The sequence below is a fragment of the Lissotriton helveticus genome, chromosome 10, assembly GCF_964261635.1.
Source record: "Lissotriton helveticus chromosome 10, aLisHel1.1, whole genome shotgun sequence".
NCBI classification, from domain to species: domain Eukaryota; kingdom Metazoa; phylum Chordata; class Amphibia; order Caudata; family Salamandridae; genus Lissotriton; species Lissotriton helveticus.
Genome location: NC_136071.1, coordinates 527,581,331 through 527,601,212, shown reverse-complemented (window position 1 = coordinate 527,601,212; position 19,882 = coordinate 527,581,331). Strand labels below are relative to the sequence as shown.

At 46.7% G+C, this 19,882-nt stretch overlaps 1 protein-coding gene across 1 annotated transcript in view; it reads left to right on the top strand.

The window, feature by feature from the left end:
• The window catches only part of LOC144785371 (uncharacterized), a 337,243-nt gene that overhangs the window by 69,182 nt on the left and 248,179 nt on the right, over positions 1–19,882 (top strand). The window contains exon 2 of the mRNA XM_078664322.1: positions 19,583–19,687. Within this exon, the coding sequence (XP_078520448.1) occupies positions 19,583–19,687 (105 nt within the window). The remainder of the gene's footprint in view (positions 1–19,582; positions 19,688–19,882) is intronic.

Sequence of the window (19,882 nt, the reverse complement as noted above, 5' to 3'; positions counted from 1 at the left end):
TGTTTTATGTTGGTGATTTTAAGTTTAACAGACTTTTGATGTGCAGTGCTGAGTGGGCTGTGAGGACAATGATGGAGGGAATGCATTTATGTATGTTGCTTACCACATGTATAAGCATAAAAATGTTTAACTGAAAATAAAATCTCCAAATAAAGTGCTGTGCTTCAATGTTCCATTCTCATCCTCCACTGCACATGTCTTGGGCCAACTGGAGCCAACTGTTTGGAAACTCTAATGGCTCATCATCTTCAGGTTTAACCGGGATCTCTCCTCTCAAGGAGCTCCTGCTCTATTCTCCCTACTCCGCACCCTATCAGGACTTCTTCTGGTGTCCTAGGCTTGACAGCCGGTTCCAGCCTGGAACGAAACCGCTACATTGGGTGCTTTGGTGACACATCTCTCCACGTTAGTGCCATATATAATCTTCTAAACTTCAGAAGAACACAATCAACTGGTTCAAGGTGGACATTGGTCAATATTTATGTTGAATTGAGGGTACTGCTTGGAGCCAGGGGAGTTAAGATTGTAGTGCTAGGTTTCAAAATAATAACTCAACCAGCTAGTGTGAAACTCCTCTCTGCGGGGTTTTTACCAAGCTTCCACAGAGGAGTGAAAGGATGGGCACCACCTGGCCACGAGAATGTTTATTCCATGGGTGGCAGAGCAGGATTCCTGAGGTGGGTCTCTGCTATTTCCAGGCAGTCCTTGGCAGAGGACAAAGTCAGTTGCAGATAGTCTCAGGATATGGCTTGAGTGAAAAATGCAGAGGAGACTTTCTGAGGAGGAAATAACTTGTAGCAAGGCAACTTTTGGCAGTGCTTCCAAAACCCCAAATCATCTTACACCACTCCTTCTTCCCAAGACCTGCTCTCAGTCTGACAGGACTGTAGCGCCGGGACACTCTTCAGAGTAGCTGAGCGCTATATAAAACACACAATAACATAACATAACAGGAAACTTTATATGGATTTCTTACACCCTTCAGGACATCTGCAGATGCTAGAGTTAACTATGCAAAAGAGATCGCTTTCACAAGGCAACTTAGAGGTGAACCGCCATCTTGTCTAATAATCATCACGCCCTCAAGACAAATGTCAGCCACACAGCAAAGGGTACTCCACTGTACATATGGATCCTTAATGCGCCAATTCCATGCCACATATCCCAACTCATGACACACATTCAGGGGGTAGTGAAGCGCCATTATTACGGTGTACTACACGGCCATTATGTGGACAGAGTTGGTAAACATCTCTTCCAGAGGTGCAGGGAATGGATATATTTACTACAATCTCTGCTGCAGCCAGTCTCACCAGGGCCTGGGGAGTGTGCAGTAACCACCCTTCACTATCGGACGAAGAGAACTTTGGGTGCACTGTCCAACAGAACCTTAAACTTAGGTGGTGAGCATTGGAGAAAAAGCTTGGAACATCCACAGTGGGCTTGCAGATGCCAAGTCCACTCTTGGGAAACCCAGGTTTAGCCTGAAAGTTGAACAAAATGGCAGGATTTCACAGTTGAGGGTGACTCCAGTCTCCCCACCAGAACATGGGAAGCCTTAGCATTGGTGGCAGCTGATGTATAGTATAGGAGCACACCCCTGTTTAAGTGCAGCCCAGAATTAGGTGACTGCTGCAGCACTTGGTAAATGTACACAGACTCTCGTAGCTGGTATTTTCTTATTACTCCTGTACTGTTTTATTTTTTTACAAGTGGCACGCCTGTAAACCATATACTGGACAAACTGAGTTTTCTGTGAGATAGACACAGGCGTACATCATGGCGGGCGACAGCCATAACAGCTCCCACTTCTTGGATCGGTCCCTGGGCCAACACAATGGAGATTGGGTAGGAGTTTCACCATTGTCTGGTACCTGATCTAAAATGCACACTCCTCCCAGAAATTTGACCTGGAATAGTGCACTGGCCAAAAGCAGTTTTGCAGCAACTCCCCAACAATACTTGGGATGGCTAGCATGTAGTATCCCAGTACACATTCCTTCAATCATTTGCTGTGTCTCTTTCCCACCTGTTTAGGAGGGTTGGTAACCGGCTCCTGTTCTAATTGGTGCGGCATTAATATTTTTTAATGTGGTGCAGCTTTTGATTGGCTCTACCTTCCAGGCAGTGCCGCCATTGTGTCCTCAATAGCGGTTTCAAAACACAAAAATTTGTTTTCACCTTGATTATGCTTAAAGCTCTTTGGCACCAGCTGGAAGGAGGGGAATGTAAAAGGGGGCTGTTTTGTTGCTGATCCTCCGAGGTCGGCAAGAAGCTTAAGATTTGGAGAAGCCCTGAGGGCGTGCCTGCCCAGAAGACGAGGACCTTCGAGAGCCGCTACCTTGACTCCAAGACCAGACAACATACTGGAGTGAATGAACTCTGCAGAGAGGATGACTCAAGGAAGGGCCTCTCCTACACCCACGAGGTCCAGCAGCTCATGTGGCCTGACCTGAATCTTGCAAACATTTACTCCACAAGAGGGTCAAAGATTAGCTGAAGTCATGGAGAGCATGCCTGCTTATGGCACTACAGTGCCACATCAAGCTCTATCTGAACATCTACCCTACAACCCTATACTGACCGCTTGAGTCTGGGGCTCAGAGGCAGATGCCAGAAAATGTGTTCACGGCAACACCACAGCAACCCCACAGATACTATCATCTATTCCTGATCCAAACAGGAACTATACGGTGTGTCCTTGCACCACAGAGCCACGGTGTATGTGTGTGTGGCCCATTTGCCGAGGCTGGTTTAGCTGATCGTGGAACCTTTCAATCTTAGATATGAGACCATTGATTTCTGAGTTACTGAGGTTTCAAAGTACAGTGACATCCCTAACCCTTAACCTAGGATGTTCCGCAGTTTCAGTGGGTGCTGACCTGTAAAATGGGTTCTCCTAGACCCTTAGATACACCAAATAACCAAACAATAATGACTGTGAACAGTTAGGAGACAAACCTTCTCCTCAGTTGTGGTGACTCTCATCGTGTGTGGCACTAGGGAGATCTACTCCCATTTCCAAAGACCATACTGTCCACAGTACTTTGACTTTACCAGTTGAAACGTGAACTTGTCCCTGCACTTTGTCTGGTAGCCCTTCCCTCTCATTTTGATATTCCACTAAAACCCAGAGGCAGCATAATATATTTGACTGAACTACAGACACTGTTGTGTTTTCAATAACATCCAGTAACCTCTTCTTGTTACGGAAGAGTTATAGACAGGGTCACTGGAATTATGCGGCAGGTTAGGACCAAAGTATGCCTCAGGAGTTACTGAATTATGCGGCAAGAAAAGGTAAAATATGAGGCATTACGCTGCATATTGTGTGTTAGTATTACTGCATAATTCTGTTATTTTTTAACATGTTAACACTGCCTGGGCAAAGGTTTCACCTCATTAGTACCAGTTTACCATCCAAATACAGTAATGAGCAACTGAAAGACGACAAGTCAACCTTAGCATAGGGCCTTCCACTGAGTGGCAACACAGTTCACTGTGGTTTTGGTCACTTTTGATCCGTTTGAACTAGGAACAATTTTCTTTGTTAAAATCTGCAGGTTACGCTGCAGATTATAGATTATGCAGCAAATCCCAGATCATGTGACAAATGCTGAATCGCACAGTTCCAGTGGCCCTGAATTTAGATTACACCAAAAAAATCATCCATCACACTAATTGCATTTATTAGGCCTGAATTGCACTTAATCTACACAAAGGATAACTGTGTGGCAGCAGGTTCACTGCCCATTCTTGCCCAAAAGCAGATTACCGTGGCACACTATACGAGTCGGCCAGACTTCTTTAATCTGTTTATTTACCACCCACAACCCTAAATGCTTACCAACTTAACCCTAAAATGAATGTCTATTTATTTTTTAAATATACGTAAAATAAAACTAAATTATAACAGGAATAAAATACTTAAGGGTTATTGACTCTACACAAAAAAAGAATTAAACAAGAAGCAGTCTCTTTCTAGAATAATTATACACAGTTAAAAAAGGGCAGAGGTTCAATAAGCAGCCTGCAATGGAGAACTATAGCAGCTGAATGGAAACATTGATTAGATACTGGCAGAAAAAAAGAATCACATGGGTAGTCAACAAATTATTGATATTAGATCACGCAGCTCAGGAAAAAATGCATTTTCAGAGCCCAAACGCCCTGACAGTATGTCCACTACCAGAGGTGACCACTGATGGATTCTGCATCGCCATTTGATCCGCCACTGAGCTACTGCAATGAGGGATTCATGCACATAACCATCCTAAAGTTAGTGGACTTTCCTCTTCATTAAAGTAACACACGCACCTCGCCACCTTTATGGCAACTAAACTTTATTCTTTTTTTGCGTCTAACTTGAAAGCATCCAGGAAGGAATGAAGAGGAACGACAGAACTTTGCTGGCTTTGTCGCGGACGTCAAGATATCACAGTAGCATTGCCCCAGGCTGCTGTGCTGGTGCCCTATGCATTATACTGCACCTTCACTTCGAATTGCTTTGGATACCTATACTGAGAGGTAGACTTACTGCCCCTGTCAATATATGCAGGCCCTTCTCACCAATTAGGAGGCCGATGAACACCATGTGGATCTGGGTAGACAGTAACCGCAGTATGCGTCGCTGGGGCCAAGCGCGCCCCACCTCAATGTTTGTGTGCGGAGGTTGCCTAATGAAGAATAAGGCTGTTGGTACCCACTGGGTTGTCTGGCTCTTGGCCAGGGAATCCCACCCTGACATAGGGGGGTATATTTATCATGTAGTTGCGTTGCCCTTGCGCCAGCGAATCAGTCATAAGTTCGATACAACTACAAAGTAAAGTTTATCAAGCCACGCAAGGTCACCTTGTGTGGCCCTGCATGGCTTGATAAGTTTAGAGTAATGCAACACAGCGCAAATTGCTCCGCCACACTTTGCAGAGGCCTTCAGAGGCAATGAGCCTCTCCATGCACTTCTACCAGGTTACCTGTACTTTTCGAGGAATGTGAGTCAGCCGTTCTTTGCTCCTCTAGCATCTGATCTGCAGTTTTGGGCCTGATTTAGATCTTGGCGGACGGGTTACTCTCTCACAACATTGACGGATATCCTGTCTGCGGAAATATAAACCCCATAGGATACAATGGGATTTATATTTTGGCGGGTGGCATATCCATCACGGTTGTAACGGTGTAACCTATCCGCCAAGATCTAGGTCTAAATCGGGCCCTTTATCTCCGAGAGCTGTGTCACTACCTTGCAGATTCTCATATGGCAGCACCCATAGCAGTGCCTGTTATAGAATGTGTCTGCAGCCTTTTCAGTTTATGAACAGAGGTTCCCATGAAAGAATTGGCAACTTTTGGCAAAAATGCCATACTTCCACCAGTTATCAGGCCCCTCTATTGAGTGAGGCCTCTAATATTATAAATAAAAAGTAATCCAATTCTAGACAGCCATTTATTTTGATGAAGTTTCTTTGAACTGTAGGGATCTACTGTAGCAAAGCCCAATGCCTTTTTTTAGGGGCATATTAGCAAGAACCTCGTTAAAATGATCGCTGTTTTAGCGGCAGGAAACTGCCGCTAAACGGCAATGATGGGCTTGCTAATATGCGTTATAGAATTGCAATAGAAGCCCAGGTTAGATGTGCAGGACATCTAACCTGGGCTTCTATTGGAATTCTATAACGCATATTAGCAAGCCCATTTTTGCCGTTTTAGCGGCAGTTTCCTGCCGCTAAAACTGCGATAATTTTAACGAGGTTCTTGCTAATATGCCCCTAAAATGGGAAAGGATAGCCTCTTCTTCTCCATTAACTCTATAGTAGCCTGCAGCATCATAAAATATTTGTGTAGGAACACTTATTGCCCATGTGAAGAGACATATCAAGTTTTTTGTAGACTTAAGAGGGTCTTTTGGGGGTTGAAAAAATTGCAATTTCCTTCTGTGCGTTGCTCCAGTGTCAGTTGAAGGCCTGGGTTGGATTTCAATGATGCCAGAGTAATCGGAGTAATTTTGGAAATTCTGCTTGTTATTCTTTGGCACAGAATCACCAATAATAACACGATTACTCTTGCTGGTGTAATTAAGAGTAATTAGGGAATAAAGAATAGTCCCGCAAAAGCACATTAAGCAAGTGCAAGTAGTCACTCTGGCTCGTTATTCGTGTTCTGCTGCATTTAGTACTATTTCTTAGCGCACAATGTATTCTCTCATCCACTTTGGATGCAAGCGTGCATTTTGTGCTATGAAAATAGCACTAAATGCCAGGAGTAGGTTTGGGGAAAATCCTACCTCAGGATCACATTTATTTTATTATTTTTTTTTTTTTGGTTAAAAACTTTTATTGAGCAACAAAATCATGTTTACAGAAATGGGCCTACAACCGCACGGGCTGGCCGCTAAGATCGACGTACAATGTGATAAAAAACAATGGTCGCCACTCCGGCGGTCAGGCACAAACCGGATACAAGATGTCGCCCACAGTATAAACAAGATAAGGCAATTTTTTTTTTTTTTTTTTTTTTTAACACACCAAAAGCAACAAACATCAAAAAAGGCGAATGCGTAATAAACAGAGTCAACCCTGAAGGGGGGGGGGGAAACCCACTAATCAGGAATACGAAATCACAATCAGTAGGATAAGGCAAGGTGGGGGACAGCGGGGAGGTCAATCAAACCAAAGGACAGTATACAAAATTTCAGGAACGCCAGCCTAGGGAGATAAGGTAACATCAGGGGCTTCCACCAGTGGAGGAGCACAAATATCTCCGCGATAGGCGTTCCACTGACACCAGATCTTCGTCCATGCCCTAGGTCCGCCCCTGGCTGTGTAAACAGTCTTTTCGCGGAACATAGACCAGTCCATGTTTTCTTCCCACACAGAGACAGTGGGGGGCCTGTGTGAGCCCCAAAGTTGCGCTATGTCCCGCTTCGCAACCATATACCCCAGGGTCGCCCATCTGGTCTGGGCCACCGAATAGTCGGTAGGTTCCCATACGTTCAACAAGCATCTCCGGGCCTCCGGCACCAGGGCAATTCCAGTCACATCAGCCATCACCGCAAGCACCTCAGTCCAATAGGCAGCCACCCTCGGACACTCCCAAATAATGTGAAGAAACGTAGCACTCATCCCACACCCACGCTTGCATAGGCCATCCGGGGAAAAACCCATCGCAACCAAACGAGGACCAGTAACATACACCCGGTGGAGGATCTTGAGCTGAACCAGACGGAGACGGGCAGGAATGGCGACCTCTTTCGGAGAAGATAGTGCCGACTGCCAATCCTCGTCATCCAATTCCAGCCCGTCGCCGACCCATGCCTCTCTAAGTCGAACAAGCAAGTCAGCGCGATTGTGAATCAGCTTCTTATAAATCAAGGAGATAGTGCTATCAGGGAGATGACCATCCAGGATACGATCTTCGAGGGGGGAGGACTCGGGGATGGCGGTACCAGAAGTCAGAACAGAAGTGAGGGCATGACGGACCTGTAAATATCTAAAACATTCTCTATCACTCAGGTCATAATCATTCCAAAGGGCCTCGAAGGACTTCACCGCTCCATTCGCACACACGTCACCCACTCTACAGATTCCAATCATGTCCCAGCGGTCAAACCCCTTCGTCGTCCAGAGACATCCCAGACGCTCAGATGCATAAAGCGGAGTCGCCAGCGTCACTCGTTCATCCCACCCCAAGCTCACATTCGCAGCGCGCCATACACTAACCGCAATCCTGGTCGGTCCCGTAACGTGGCGCCCAGCCGACCTAGAATAAAGCGCTCTATTAAAATCCCCACCCGGCAGTTGGAGTCTGTCCATTTCAAAGGCCGGATCCGGACCCGGGGAATACATTGAGTGGTTAATGGCAGACAGTTGGGTAGCCCAATAATATCTCCTGATATCAGGAAGTGCTATGCCCCCGTCATACCAAGGGATGGTGAGCTTCGCAAGGGCAATACGTGGACGCCCGTCCCAAATCAGTTGCCTTTGTAGACTCTCGACCTCTCGGAAATAAGTAGCGGGGATATCATCATAGGAATTCTGGAGTGTGTAAAGGAATCGCGGTAAGGACATCATCTTGAAAAGGGCGGCTCTGCCCAGCGGCGACAAGGGTAATTTACGCCAGCGAGCCACGTCCAGCCTAAGTCTATGAAGCGGGGGAAGGAGATTACGTTCAAACCGGAGCGACGAATCCAGTGTAATAAAAACCCCCAGATATTTGAAACCGGACTGAACAACCTGGATGGGAAATCTATTCGGCAACGGGGGCAGATCACCCGAAATAACATAGACACAGGATTTAGCCCAGTTTATAATCAAACCAGAATTTTTGCCAAACGAGGTGAGAACGTCAAATAAGACATTTAAAGATTTACGCGGGGAAGTAAGGTAAAGAAGAATGTCGTCCGCGTAAAGCGAGACACGATCCTCAAAATCTGGGGACCAACGTATGCCCTTGAGAGAAGGCTCCCAGCGAAGCCACGCAGCTAGCGGCTCTAACGCGAGAGCAAAAAGCAGTGGAGACAAGGGGCACCCCTGTCTGGTCCCCCTACCGAGGGAAAAGGGAACCGAAACTCGACCGTTAACCACGACCTGTGCCAGGGGGTCGGTATACAGCAGCTTCACCCATCCGATAAACCCCTGGCCAAAACCAAACTTCTCAAGAGCCGCCCAAAGGTAGGGCCACTCTATCGTGTCGAAGGCCATCGAGGCGTCCAACGAAGCCAAAATGGCCGGCTCCGTCAGAAGCCCCGCCCTCGCGATGGCTCCATGAAGGCGACGCAGATTAAGAGCTGTGTTACGGTGCGGGATAAATCCGGATTGGTCCGGATGAATCAAGTCACTAATGACCGTTAGGAGGCGAGTAGCCAAGATCTTGGCAAGAACCTTAGGCTCAACATTTAACAGGGAGATGGGTCTATATGACGAACAAAGATCCCGGGGCTTACCATCTTTAGGAATTACCACAATCGTAGCCAGGCGCTGGTCATAAGGGAGAGCACCCCGCTCACGGGACTCCGAAAACATTGTTCGAAGATAGGGCGCAATCTTATCAGGACGCAGTTTGTATAACTCGATTGGCAAACCGTTCAGGCCCAAAGCCTTGCCCGAACGGAGAGAGCGAATTGCAGTCGCTATTTCGTCCGTAGAGAACGGGCCCTCCATAGAGACCCGCTCCAAATCAGAGAGGCAGGGCAAAGCTATATCGCGCAGCAAGAGGCGAGAGTCGTCTGCATCCCTTTCCGACACTGGGGAGTAAACCGCACGAAAATAGTCCGCAAAACATTCCACTATTTCAACCGGGTCCGTCACTTTCACACCATTCAAAGTCTGAATTACAGGCACTACTCGATTCGCCCTCTCCCTCTTGTCCAACCAGGCAAGCAATTTACCCGCTTTGTCCCCAACATCATACAGACGACCCTGTTGCTCTCTAAACATCATTTTGGCCGCATCTGTGACCAGAGACTTATAGGCAAATTGCTTCAGACCCAGGGCATGGAGTTTGTCACGAGTAACATTCGATTCCAGGTCAGCCTCCATCTCAAGTATTTCCATCTCAAGATCCACCACCTCCCGATTCCTCGCCTTTTTGGTTTCAGCAATGAGAGACAGGGCCTGCCCACGAATTACTGTCATAAAAGCCTCCCATATGGACACCGCAGAGGAGACAGACCCCTCGTTTTCTAGAAAGTAGTTGTCCAGGGACTTAATCAATTGACTACGGGTCTCAGGGGAGGTCAGGTACCAAGGGTTGATAGGAGCCACCCGGCCCGCCGCCTCCACCCCCACATCAAAACAAAGCCAGAGCGGAGAATGGTCCGAGATGCCCCGGGGGAGGTGTCTAATCTCCCGGACAGCCGATGACTGTGCAGCTGGCATGAGGAAGTAATCCAGTCTAGACAAACTCCCATGGGCCCCAGAATGGAAAGTATACTGAAGCTGAGTGGGGTGCATAAGTCTCCAACAGTCCACCAAACCAAAAGTATCCAAAAAGCCACCCAGCCACAATTGGGCCGAAGGAGTATCCCTAGGGGGGTAATGATCACTCAGACCGGAAAGAACAGAGTTAAAGTCACCAGCCATGTAAAGAGCACCATCAGGGAGTCCCAACAGCACTCGGCCCAATTCGGAGAAGGTAGAGGTCTGCAGGCCGGGGGGCACATAGACGGTGAACAGGGAAAGGGTCCGGCCCTCGTATCGTCCCACGAGGACGGCATAACGCCCCCGATCATCGAGGATTACATCATCTATCGCAAGGGGAAGGGAAGCCCGGACAAGGATGCCCACCCCCCTGGAACCTGTTGTAAACCCTGAGTGCGCGACAAGACGATAGCCCCACCTATTCATTGCACGACAAGTATTACCCACTAGATGTGTCTCCTGCAGAAAGACAATATCGGGAGACAAACGTCGCAGGCATCGCAACACCACCCCCCGTTTTATACGATCCCCTAGACCATTGACATTCCACGAAATAAACCTCAACCCGCTACCCCCCATCCCACAAAGTAATGCAGGAACCATCCCCCAATGAGCATGACACTGAAAATTCAATTATCAAGATAGAATCGCCTTGAAAAAACAAAACACAAACCACAAACGCCCCACCAACCCACCCCCCAACATCCAAGAAAACACCCCCCACCCTGCACCCCTGCAGTAAGCAAAGAAGCCACCCCAACATGCAGTGTGCCTGTCGCCCAAAAACCCCCGTTCTACAAAAAGACCCCGGAGGAGGAAAAGGCCCTGTCCCACCCGCCACCCCGACAGAGATAAAGAAAGAAGAGAATACACAGAAAATAGAGGCGCTCAAGTACAGAACCCAGGAAGAAATTACATGATACGGAGACAGGGGCCCAGACAACAAGTTCAGCTCTCTACACCACCCTCGGCACCACCCGGGTGCTCGGTGGGCTCAGTCAAATTAGGCCGGTCCGGCAGAGAGTCCAGCCAGTCATTCACCGAATCAGGTCGATCAAAGAAAAGGGTCCGTTCATTGTACTCAACTCGTAGCCTGGTAGGAAAAAGCATGGCGTATCTCAGACCCAAGTCCCGAAGACGCTTCTTGACTCCACGGAAGCCCATTCGCTGTCTCTGCACAAGCTGTGAGAAGTCCGGGTAAAAGTTCACCGTGGCATTTTCGAAGGCCACCGGGCCCTTAACTCTCGAGGCCTGCAGGATAGCGTCTCGGTCCCTATAATGAAAAAGTTTTGCGACAATGGGCCTCGGCGGGGCGCCCGGCTTGCCCTGGCCACCCGGAACGCGATGGGCACGTTCCACCGCAAAGAATTTGCTCAATCCAGATGGAGAAAGGTAGTTTTGTATCAAGTCCTCAACCAGGAGATCAACAGAATGTGGATCAGGATTTTCCGGAACACCAACCACACGCACGTTGCAACGCCGTGCTCTGTTTTCAAAATCCTCCAAGCGCTGAGTCATGAAATCGTTCACCTTTCTGAGGTTGCCGATCTCCGTCTGTATCTCCGAGACGTCGGCCGTGAAGCTAGATGACTTGAGGTCCAATGACTTCACCTTCTCATTGGTTTTAGATAAGTCAGCCCGAATCAAGTTCACATCAATAGCCACAGTATCAATTTTGTGGGCCAGAGCTTCATACTGTTGGCCGATGGTTTCTCTCATGCCAGAGATGGCGCCCATGATGTCCTGCAGGGACGGCTCCGCCGAAGCCTCCAAAGGGTGCCCCACTGCACTCGGGCCAGGCAAGGCGGCACCGGGGGACCCCTTCAATTGTGTGTACCGGTCCATGATATTAGACTGGACCGGGCCTCCGCGAAGGGGCGTCTTGGTCTTTTGCCTCTCTTGGTCCCCTCTGCCAGTCATAGTGTAGACCACGTCCCCGAGGGACCCACGCGACCTGGTGAAAATGGCCGCAGGAAGACAGGGCGCCGGAGCCAAAAGTCAGCAGCGAGGGCACATCGAGGTGTGAACCGGCCCGGAAGGATACGAAGCAGGCAAAAGGTGCAACTGCGACCTCGCGCCGCTGGACTCAGCACCGGCCAGACACCTCCGCTGGAAGACGTAGTCGAGTCCCCCTGCCGCTGTTGTTCAACTCAGACACGGCAGCAGAGCCTCACCAAGACCCGGGCGCACCACCAGGGCGGGCCCCGAAAGTTCGAGTCGACGTAGCTTCGGTGCCCCTGGTCCAATTCGAAATCCAAAAACAATATTAAGATCAGCCCAGGTTCCTCTTCATGAGTCCTTGTAATGAATCAGGATATGTTCAGGATATCATGCCGGGAGTGGCGGGGGTCCGGAGAGCGCTGTGCTCACGCGGCCATCACCGATGCCCGCCAAGCTCCTCCTCAGGATCACATTTATTGAGCTTAAGCAGCTGCTTACGGTTTCTATTTGAGTTCTGTTTTTAGCATTATTTCTTAGCTCTAAATGTTTTCTCACGCCCATTTTGGATGCAAAGGAGCATTTTTTGGGTTAAGAAATAGCACTAAATGCAGAATTACTCTTCTCGCATAATTATGCGTAATCTCGCAGAATTCTATTTTTTTTAACAGTTTCTATTATTTTCATTACAGGTACAGCATACACATTTGACTCTATGTAAATTTATCAAAATAGCTATCTACAGAAGACATTGTTACATTTTCTTAATTTATCCAGCATATTGATGTAGATACACCACATTCTCCCCTACTCTGTCTCACCCCTCTATCCACTCTGTATTGTCTTACATTTCACCTTGAGTTGCCCCTTGTATCTCTCCTAATTTCGCAGAATTCTTAGGTAATTCTGCCTGATTACACTACAATGAATTACGTAAATTACGCCCACCTCTAGTCATCAGATGGGAACCAAATTTTTGCACATGGTCTACAAGTTTTCTGCGTCTAGTTTGCAACAAGTGGCTATCAAGGATCCTTTTCTCAAACTACTTTTTTACACTTTCGAAGTTGTATCTCAAGAAATGATATTTGCATTTTCTCCCCATTTAAGAAAATAAAGCATTGATTTTTCATTTTTTCCAGCGTGCCAAAGTTGCTTTTTGGCCTTTTGTTGTGATTATTATTTTTTAATAATGCTTTATCTGTCTATGTAACATGTTTTGCTTTTTATTTACATTTGGTTAAGATTGGGCTCTTGCCTTCCAATTCCTCCTTTGACTTAACTTCTTAGGCACTTCCCAAAAAAAGATAATTTTAATATGTGTCACTCATGCTCGAAATGGTTCTGAGCATGCATTACTGTGTAACATGCAAAGTCATCTTTCTGGTTAATTACAGCCTTATAGCAGACTACTAGGGGCTATACTGGTTGTTAAAGGCCCTGAAACCTGAGTTATATGTCCGAGCCTAACTGTGATGCAGTTCCTTCCAATTCATTATAAATGACCACCTGATTGGCAGTCATTTAAAAATTTGGTGGAGGGTCCCTCCACCATGTAAATGGAGTAATTTACTCCGTCTCCCTATCAGTACGACAGCCCATCCACCAAATAATAAATCAGGCCCTTAATCCTGTGTGCTAGGGTACAATGTCCCCTTCTGAAACACCAGGTTTAAATCCATGTCATGACTGTAGGAAGCAGATATCAGTCACAGACCTGCACAAGATGTGCCTCTAGTATTTGTGCTCAGGATCCAACTCAAACTCGTGCAGCAGATTCTCCACCTTGAACCTGACGATAATCCGGGACCAAGAAGCAAAGCTCTATGTCGCAGAACATAAGAAGTCACATCCCCTTGCGTACCACTCCTGCTCCAAGTCGTGGGCTCAAACGTTATCTTGCCTCAAGCAAGCAGCTTAGGTTCTGGATTTGTAGCTAACACAAAGAGATGATGGACGGAGCACTGAAACGTTTCAGACACTGATTCCCAGTGAACAGATCTGGGTTGAATAAATTATCATTGGCAGGGTATGCCCAGACATGGGTCCCTTGCTCACTTTCACACTGGATTCAAGCTAGCCTGGCTGATGAGGGGTGTTACCCCGAAACCAGTCCCAGGATGCTTGTTTCTGGTCCAGGGAAGACCTGGCTTGGCAGTTCGGGCTGGACTGTTCCTATGAGGCACAGTGTCAAGACTGATTTTCATATAGCTGGGTCGGAACTGGGGTGGCGAAGTGAGCTAAAGAATGATGATGGATTCAACCCAGATATGTGACTGGGAGAGTGTCTGAAAAGTTTCAGCACTCCATCCATCATTTCCTTGTGTTTGCTCTGGATTTGTAGCTGTCTACAGTTGTAACCAAAATAAACATCCTTACAGAAATTTTTCAGCCTGGGCTAGTCACATCTGAACACCCTCTCCACTTTAATGAGGATACCTTTATGAGCATGGTCAAAACTCTGTTCCTGCCCACTGATGAATAGGCAGGTGGCCTCGCATCCCAATCCGGCTCCTGGTCATCCTCATTTTCCCACTAAACATCCTACTGAGAGCATGGTGGTTCAGGCTTCAGCAAGACTCTTCTAAATATGGAGTCCAAGAGGACCGAAGCATTTGGAAAACTCATAATCATTTCTAGTAGCATGAAATTGAGATTGGTAAATACCAGCTGTCCAGGGTGACAAAGGGCCTTTCGGGCTCAGATAATTAATGACATACAAGACGCAGCCAAATATGTTATTTGTGCTGGCCTATATATAACTGACTGCCTGGGTTGGCACCAGTGTTGTGCTCTGTCGACAAGCTTGGGTGCGTTCCATAGGATTTTCTGGAGATATACACGCCTCTCCCATCTATATGCCATTTGATGGCTCACGCCTTTTCATTGAAAAAGAGACATTCTACCTTGGAGAGCTTGAAAGATGGTAAGCCATGGCATGCTCACTGGGTCTGTCGACCCCTGCCAAGCAGTTCCTGCATCAGTTCAAAGAATTCAAAGGCTATTCCAGGGATTTGCTGTACAGGCAACAACAGTATTCTCAACCACTGCCACAGTCACTCCAGTCCATTAGAAGTCAGGGACATGGGTTTGGCTGGCAATGCATAGGTAAGCAGCGTCACCAGTCCTCTTGTCCTCTTCCCCTGTGGGAACAGCCGTCAAGCTGCTATAGCTTGCCAGTAGTGGTGCACAACCATCCTGAGGGAGCAGGATTTAGCACTTCCTCCCGGGGTGGCTATTCATCACGGCTAACAGATGGGTCTTCCAAATAGTTCAGCATGGCTATGCCCTACCCTTTATTTTTGCCCCACCAAATTCCCCCTGCCACCCACACATCGGGTAACTTTCAGAGGAGTACCTGTCCATTCTGTTACAAGATGTGCAAATGTTACTCTCCAGAGGGGCTATGAGAGGGTTCAGAACAGTGAAAAAGGAGAGGATTGTTACTCTAATTATTTCCTTGTGAAGAAGACAGATAGGGCTCTTGCCCTAATTTGGACCTTCAACCTCTTAATGTCTTCCTGTGGAAGGACACATTCAAAATGTCTATCCACACTGGCCCAGATACTGTTTGCTATGGACTCGGAGGGGACTAGATGGTGTCCTTAGACTTCTGGAATGCATATTTTCATATACTTCTCCTGCAGACACACAGTGGTTCAGTGTAGACCGGGAGCACTTTCAGTTTGCTGTGCTCCCCTTTGGCCCCACCAGCGCCCCCTGTGTGTTTACGAAAGTGAGGGAGATGTTCACTGCCCATCTTTGAAGATCAGGGATACCAGTTGTCTGCTACTACAATGACTGCTGTTGAAGCCGGGCTTACCGCAGTCAGTTGTAGATCGTATCCAAATGATAATAGACCTCAGTTAGGGTTCTCGATCACCGAGCCAAAGTCACACATGATACTTTTACAGATGCTTCCCAACCATTGGAGCTGTCCTGGATACAGTGCAGTTTAGAGCCTTTCCTCCACTGCAATGAGTCCAGGAGATTCAGGCTATGATCCTGATGTTTCACTCTTGGTCCAGTATATCAAGCCAAGCAGCTCTGAGGTTTCTTGGCCTTATAGCCTTAAGCATTCTCCCTGTTGATTATGCCAGATAGTACACACGGGCTTTACAATGGAATCTGAAGTTCAAGTGAGCCCAACATTAAGGAAATTTATTGCATGCCTTTCAGATGACTCATGACCTGCAGTGATGGCTGCGTAAACACAATTGGTCCAGTGGCAGGCCCCTCTCCATTCCCACGAAGAGCTGATGTTGATGGCGGACGCATCACTGCAGGGTTTGGAAAATTATTTGGGGGAGGAGGAAATCAAAGGACTCTGGTCTTTGACTGAAGCCTGGCTCCATGTATACATCTGTTGGAGTTGTGTGCCATTCATCTAGCTCTGAAGGCCTTTCTTCCATCCATAAAAGGGAGGCTGATGTGGTGTCTCACAGACAATACTACCACCAAGGGGTACTGCAACAAGCAGGGCAGTGTGAGGGCCTGAGTCCTGTGTCCGGACGTCTGCGCTTCTGGTTTTAGGTGAAACATAAGGCCATATCCCCGATTGTGAACAACCAGGCAGAATCTTCAGAGCTATGCAGGCAGCATCTGGCATCTACATCCCGAGGTGGCACAGGGCACCTTCTATCAGTGGGGAGAACCCTGGCTTTATCTGTTTGTACACATCGAGAATATACAGTGTCAAAGGTTTTGTGGGTTGGAGTTTCTGCATGAACACTCACTGTCTGGAATGGAATGCAGGACTCCTGTACCCCTTCTTGTCTCTGCTCCACCTTCCCCGAGTTCTGAAAAAGATCAGGAATGACTGGGTACGAGTCATCTTACTGACTCTGGATTGTGCCAAATGAGTGTGGTTCCCAGATCTCTGGGCACAAGCATCTGCTCTCCCTCTGATCAGGCTACCAAGCCAGTAGGATCTTCTGTCACATCATCAAGGGTAGGGTCCTTCACATGACCTATGCAGTCTACACCTCCATGCATTGAGATTGAGTTGCAGTAGTTTATTGTGTTTGATCTGTTACTTGAAGTGGTGATGTCATCCTTGCCGCCAGGCATCCTTCCACAAAGTCCATATATGCCGGATATTGGGAACAAATTGTGGCCTGGTGTGGTATCCACGAGATTGAAACTTTAAAAGCAAGCTGTCAGGTGTTCTTTTGATCTTTGACCCAGCAAGGTGTTGCAGTGGCCAATATTAAAGGTTATTTGTTGGCCCTTTCAGCCTGTTTATGTTTTCCAGACCAACCGTCTTTATTTAAATCACCACTTGTGATGAGGTTTGTAAAAAGTTTGTCACACATGTTTCCTCCAACTTTACTTTTCTCTTGTGTACAACCTGCAAGCTGATGCATAGCTGCTTGCGGCATCTCTTGACCTTAAAGGTTGTTTTCCTATACGTGATTACTTCAGCTCTTCGAGTGAGTGAGCTTAAGGCACAATTAGTGCAACCACCATACACCACCTGTATCCTAGAGATATTGGTGCTGACCACTCAGGAAGATTGCCACTTTGGGGAATCCGCCACCCTCCCCAGACGGCTTTTGGAACCGCCAGAGGTACCGACTGAGAGAGCGGTGCCTCCTATGTCCTGCTTCGCGGCCAGGTGAGGTGAGGTCTTATCCTCTCAAAAGACTGGAAAATCGTCATTTACAGAGGAATTGTTATCCTTATCCACAGGTAAAGAGGTTTTATCAGTTCCAACTCTTTACACACGTTATATATTGTGTATATATAACATTCACTTGCAGTAGCAACATTTAAGATCCTGACGAAGGCATAGGATAAGTTATCCATCAATTGCTGAAACATGTTGACCCTTCACATCTAGACAGTTATTTGTTTAAGACTGTCATTTTGCACTGTTTTTATGTTTTGATCTCTGAGAGGCGTGAATAAATGATTTTGCTTTCCATTGGTCAATTTTAACTCACATCACATACACATCACTGCACTGCAATCACGAGTCCCACATATTTGAGTATTCGCATCAGAGGTCTAAACACAGCGTGTTTTATCGCAATAGGTTAAAACATCCGCAAGCTCCCCTTTCCTTTAGCAAGGGTTGCAGCCCTTAGTGCCACTAGCGTGGCATTAGGAGGAGACCCAGTTGATGAAGCATGTCACCACTGGTGAGTGATGGGAATCCGTCCTCTTAAAAGAATTTTTCTTTACTGAGTTGTAGAAATCAGATCAATCCAGTTGCTAGTTTCTTAAGTTAATCTTGCTTACCAGACCCATGGATATTTGTGTTGTTTATTCATATCTATTTGGGGAATATATCCATGCTAGGTCTATAAACTTTTCCCTTAGACCCTTCTTCACCTAGTAGTTTTTCTTTTTCTCAATCCGCCACCCTGCCAGATTCCTTTATTCCCCTTCATTGCTTGAAAGAGGAGGAACGGTTTCATCTGTTGGACCCCAAAAAGGCAGACAATCAGCTTTTTGTGGTTCTCTGAAGGGCTAAGAAAAGTAAGGTATCTATTGTAGAGATGATGAACATATGTTGGAAATATCGATCAGAAGAACAAGATACTTACCTCCAGTAAGGCTCTTTCTAGTAGGTACTAGATCTAACTGCAGATTCCTCATTGCCCTCCCACCTCGCTGTTCTGTGGAGTGGTCTCTCTTTAATATTTAACAAAGTCCCAAATCATCGCACTGGTACCAGCAATTGTTCACACTCCCGCCTAAGGGCTTGGAAAGGAAAATATAAGAAAATGATGTCCGTGTGCAGTGGTTGTGCTTATATGTGGCTCCGCTCTGGCACTTCCGGAGCCATGGCCGAGCCACACGGCACCGCCTAGTAGTGCGTGGGAGCATTGCTGGAGAGAAGTTTCTGGATCCAGTCTGGCACATGAGGAGTATTCCAAAGTGAGGAATCTGTAGTGAGATAGGGTATCCAACAGAAAGAGCGTTACTGAAGGTGAGTAACTTATCCTTCATCAAAATACCATGACAAAGCTAAGAGGTTAGCGTCCAGGCAAGGGATGGAAAAGAGAAAGAGAGGCAAACAAAGAGAGAGAGAGGTGGAATCAGAAAGGAAACAGAAAATATTGAGTCAAAAAAGTGGGGGTAAAAATAAATAAAGGGGTTGAAGGAAGAACGGTCCTCCACTCACAAGCACCCTTGGTATAGGTCAACCTCAGAACAAAAGTAGTACATTTTTAACCTGTTTTGCGTTACGTCTTGAGTGCCCCATTTGGCACCACCAAGAAGACATTTTGATTTTCAGACAAATTATTTAAAAAATCGGCTGTACTGTTCTTTTAAACAAAAACAGTTCTTAGGAGGGGAATACTCCCGCAGAACCAACACACCCTCCTAAAATGTATAGGGACAATCAAACCCATTCTTTTTGCTATCTCGTGACTTAGAGGTATGGTAAAGGGGTGTGGGGGCATTTTAATTTTCTGACTGATCCCTTGTTCAGAACCTTTGTGTTAAGTGTTTCTACACATCATGAAAGACTGATTTTCTACATAGCCTTCCCAAATATTTGCCTGCTGTATCATGCTTGGTCTGAATTTGACCTATTTTACTCTGGTTCGTTTGATAAAGATTTCTTTATTGCAAGTGTGTTTTGCTTTCTAAATAAAAAATGATGACACATTATAATACTGAGATGCCAGGTTGTGTTATTGTTGGCACTGCACTTCATAAGGACAAGACCTGTGTCATGTTCCCTGTAAAATTACCAATCTGATCCTTTCTTCTAGGCCATGGCAGCTTTTCAGGAACTGCTCAACACCTTCAACAACTTGAGGAACCGAACCAATGACATACTGACGGACCTGGATACATTGAAGAATAACGTTGGAAAAGTAAGTCCTGCATTGTGTGCTTTGGAGACAAAAAAGGGGAATGGCTTTGGTAACTTCTGTTGCCATGTCATCATTGGATAAGGTGGCCACAGATCTATTTCATGGTCTTTCACCATTGGCTGCATGTTGCTAAAAGTACAATTTAATTTCTCTAATCACAGGATCATATAGTTGGCCCTTTCTCACAGCTGGGAC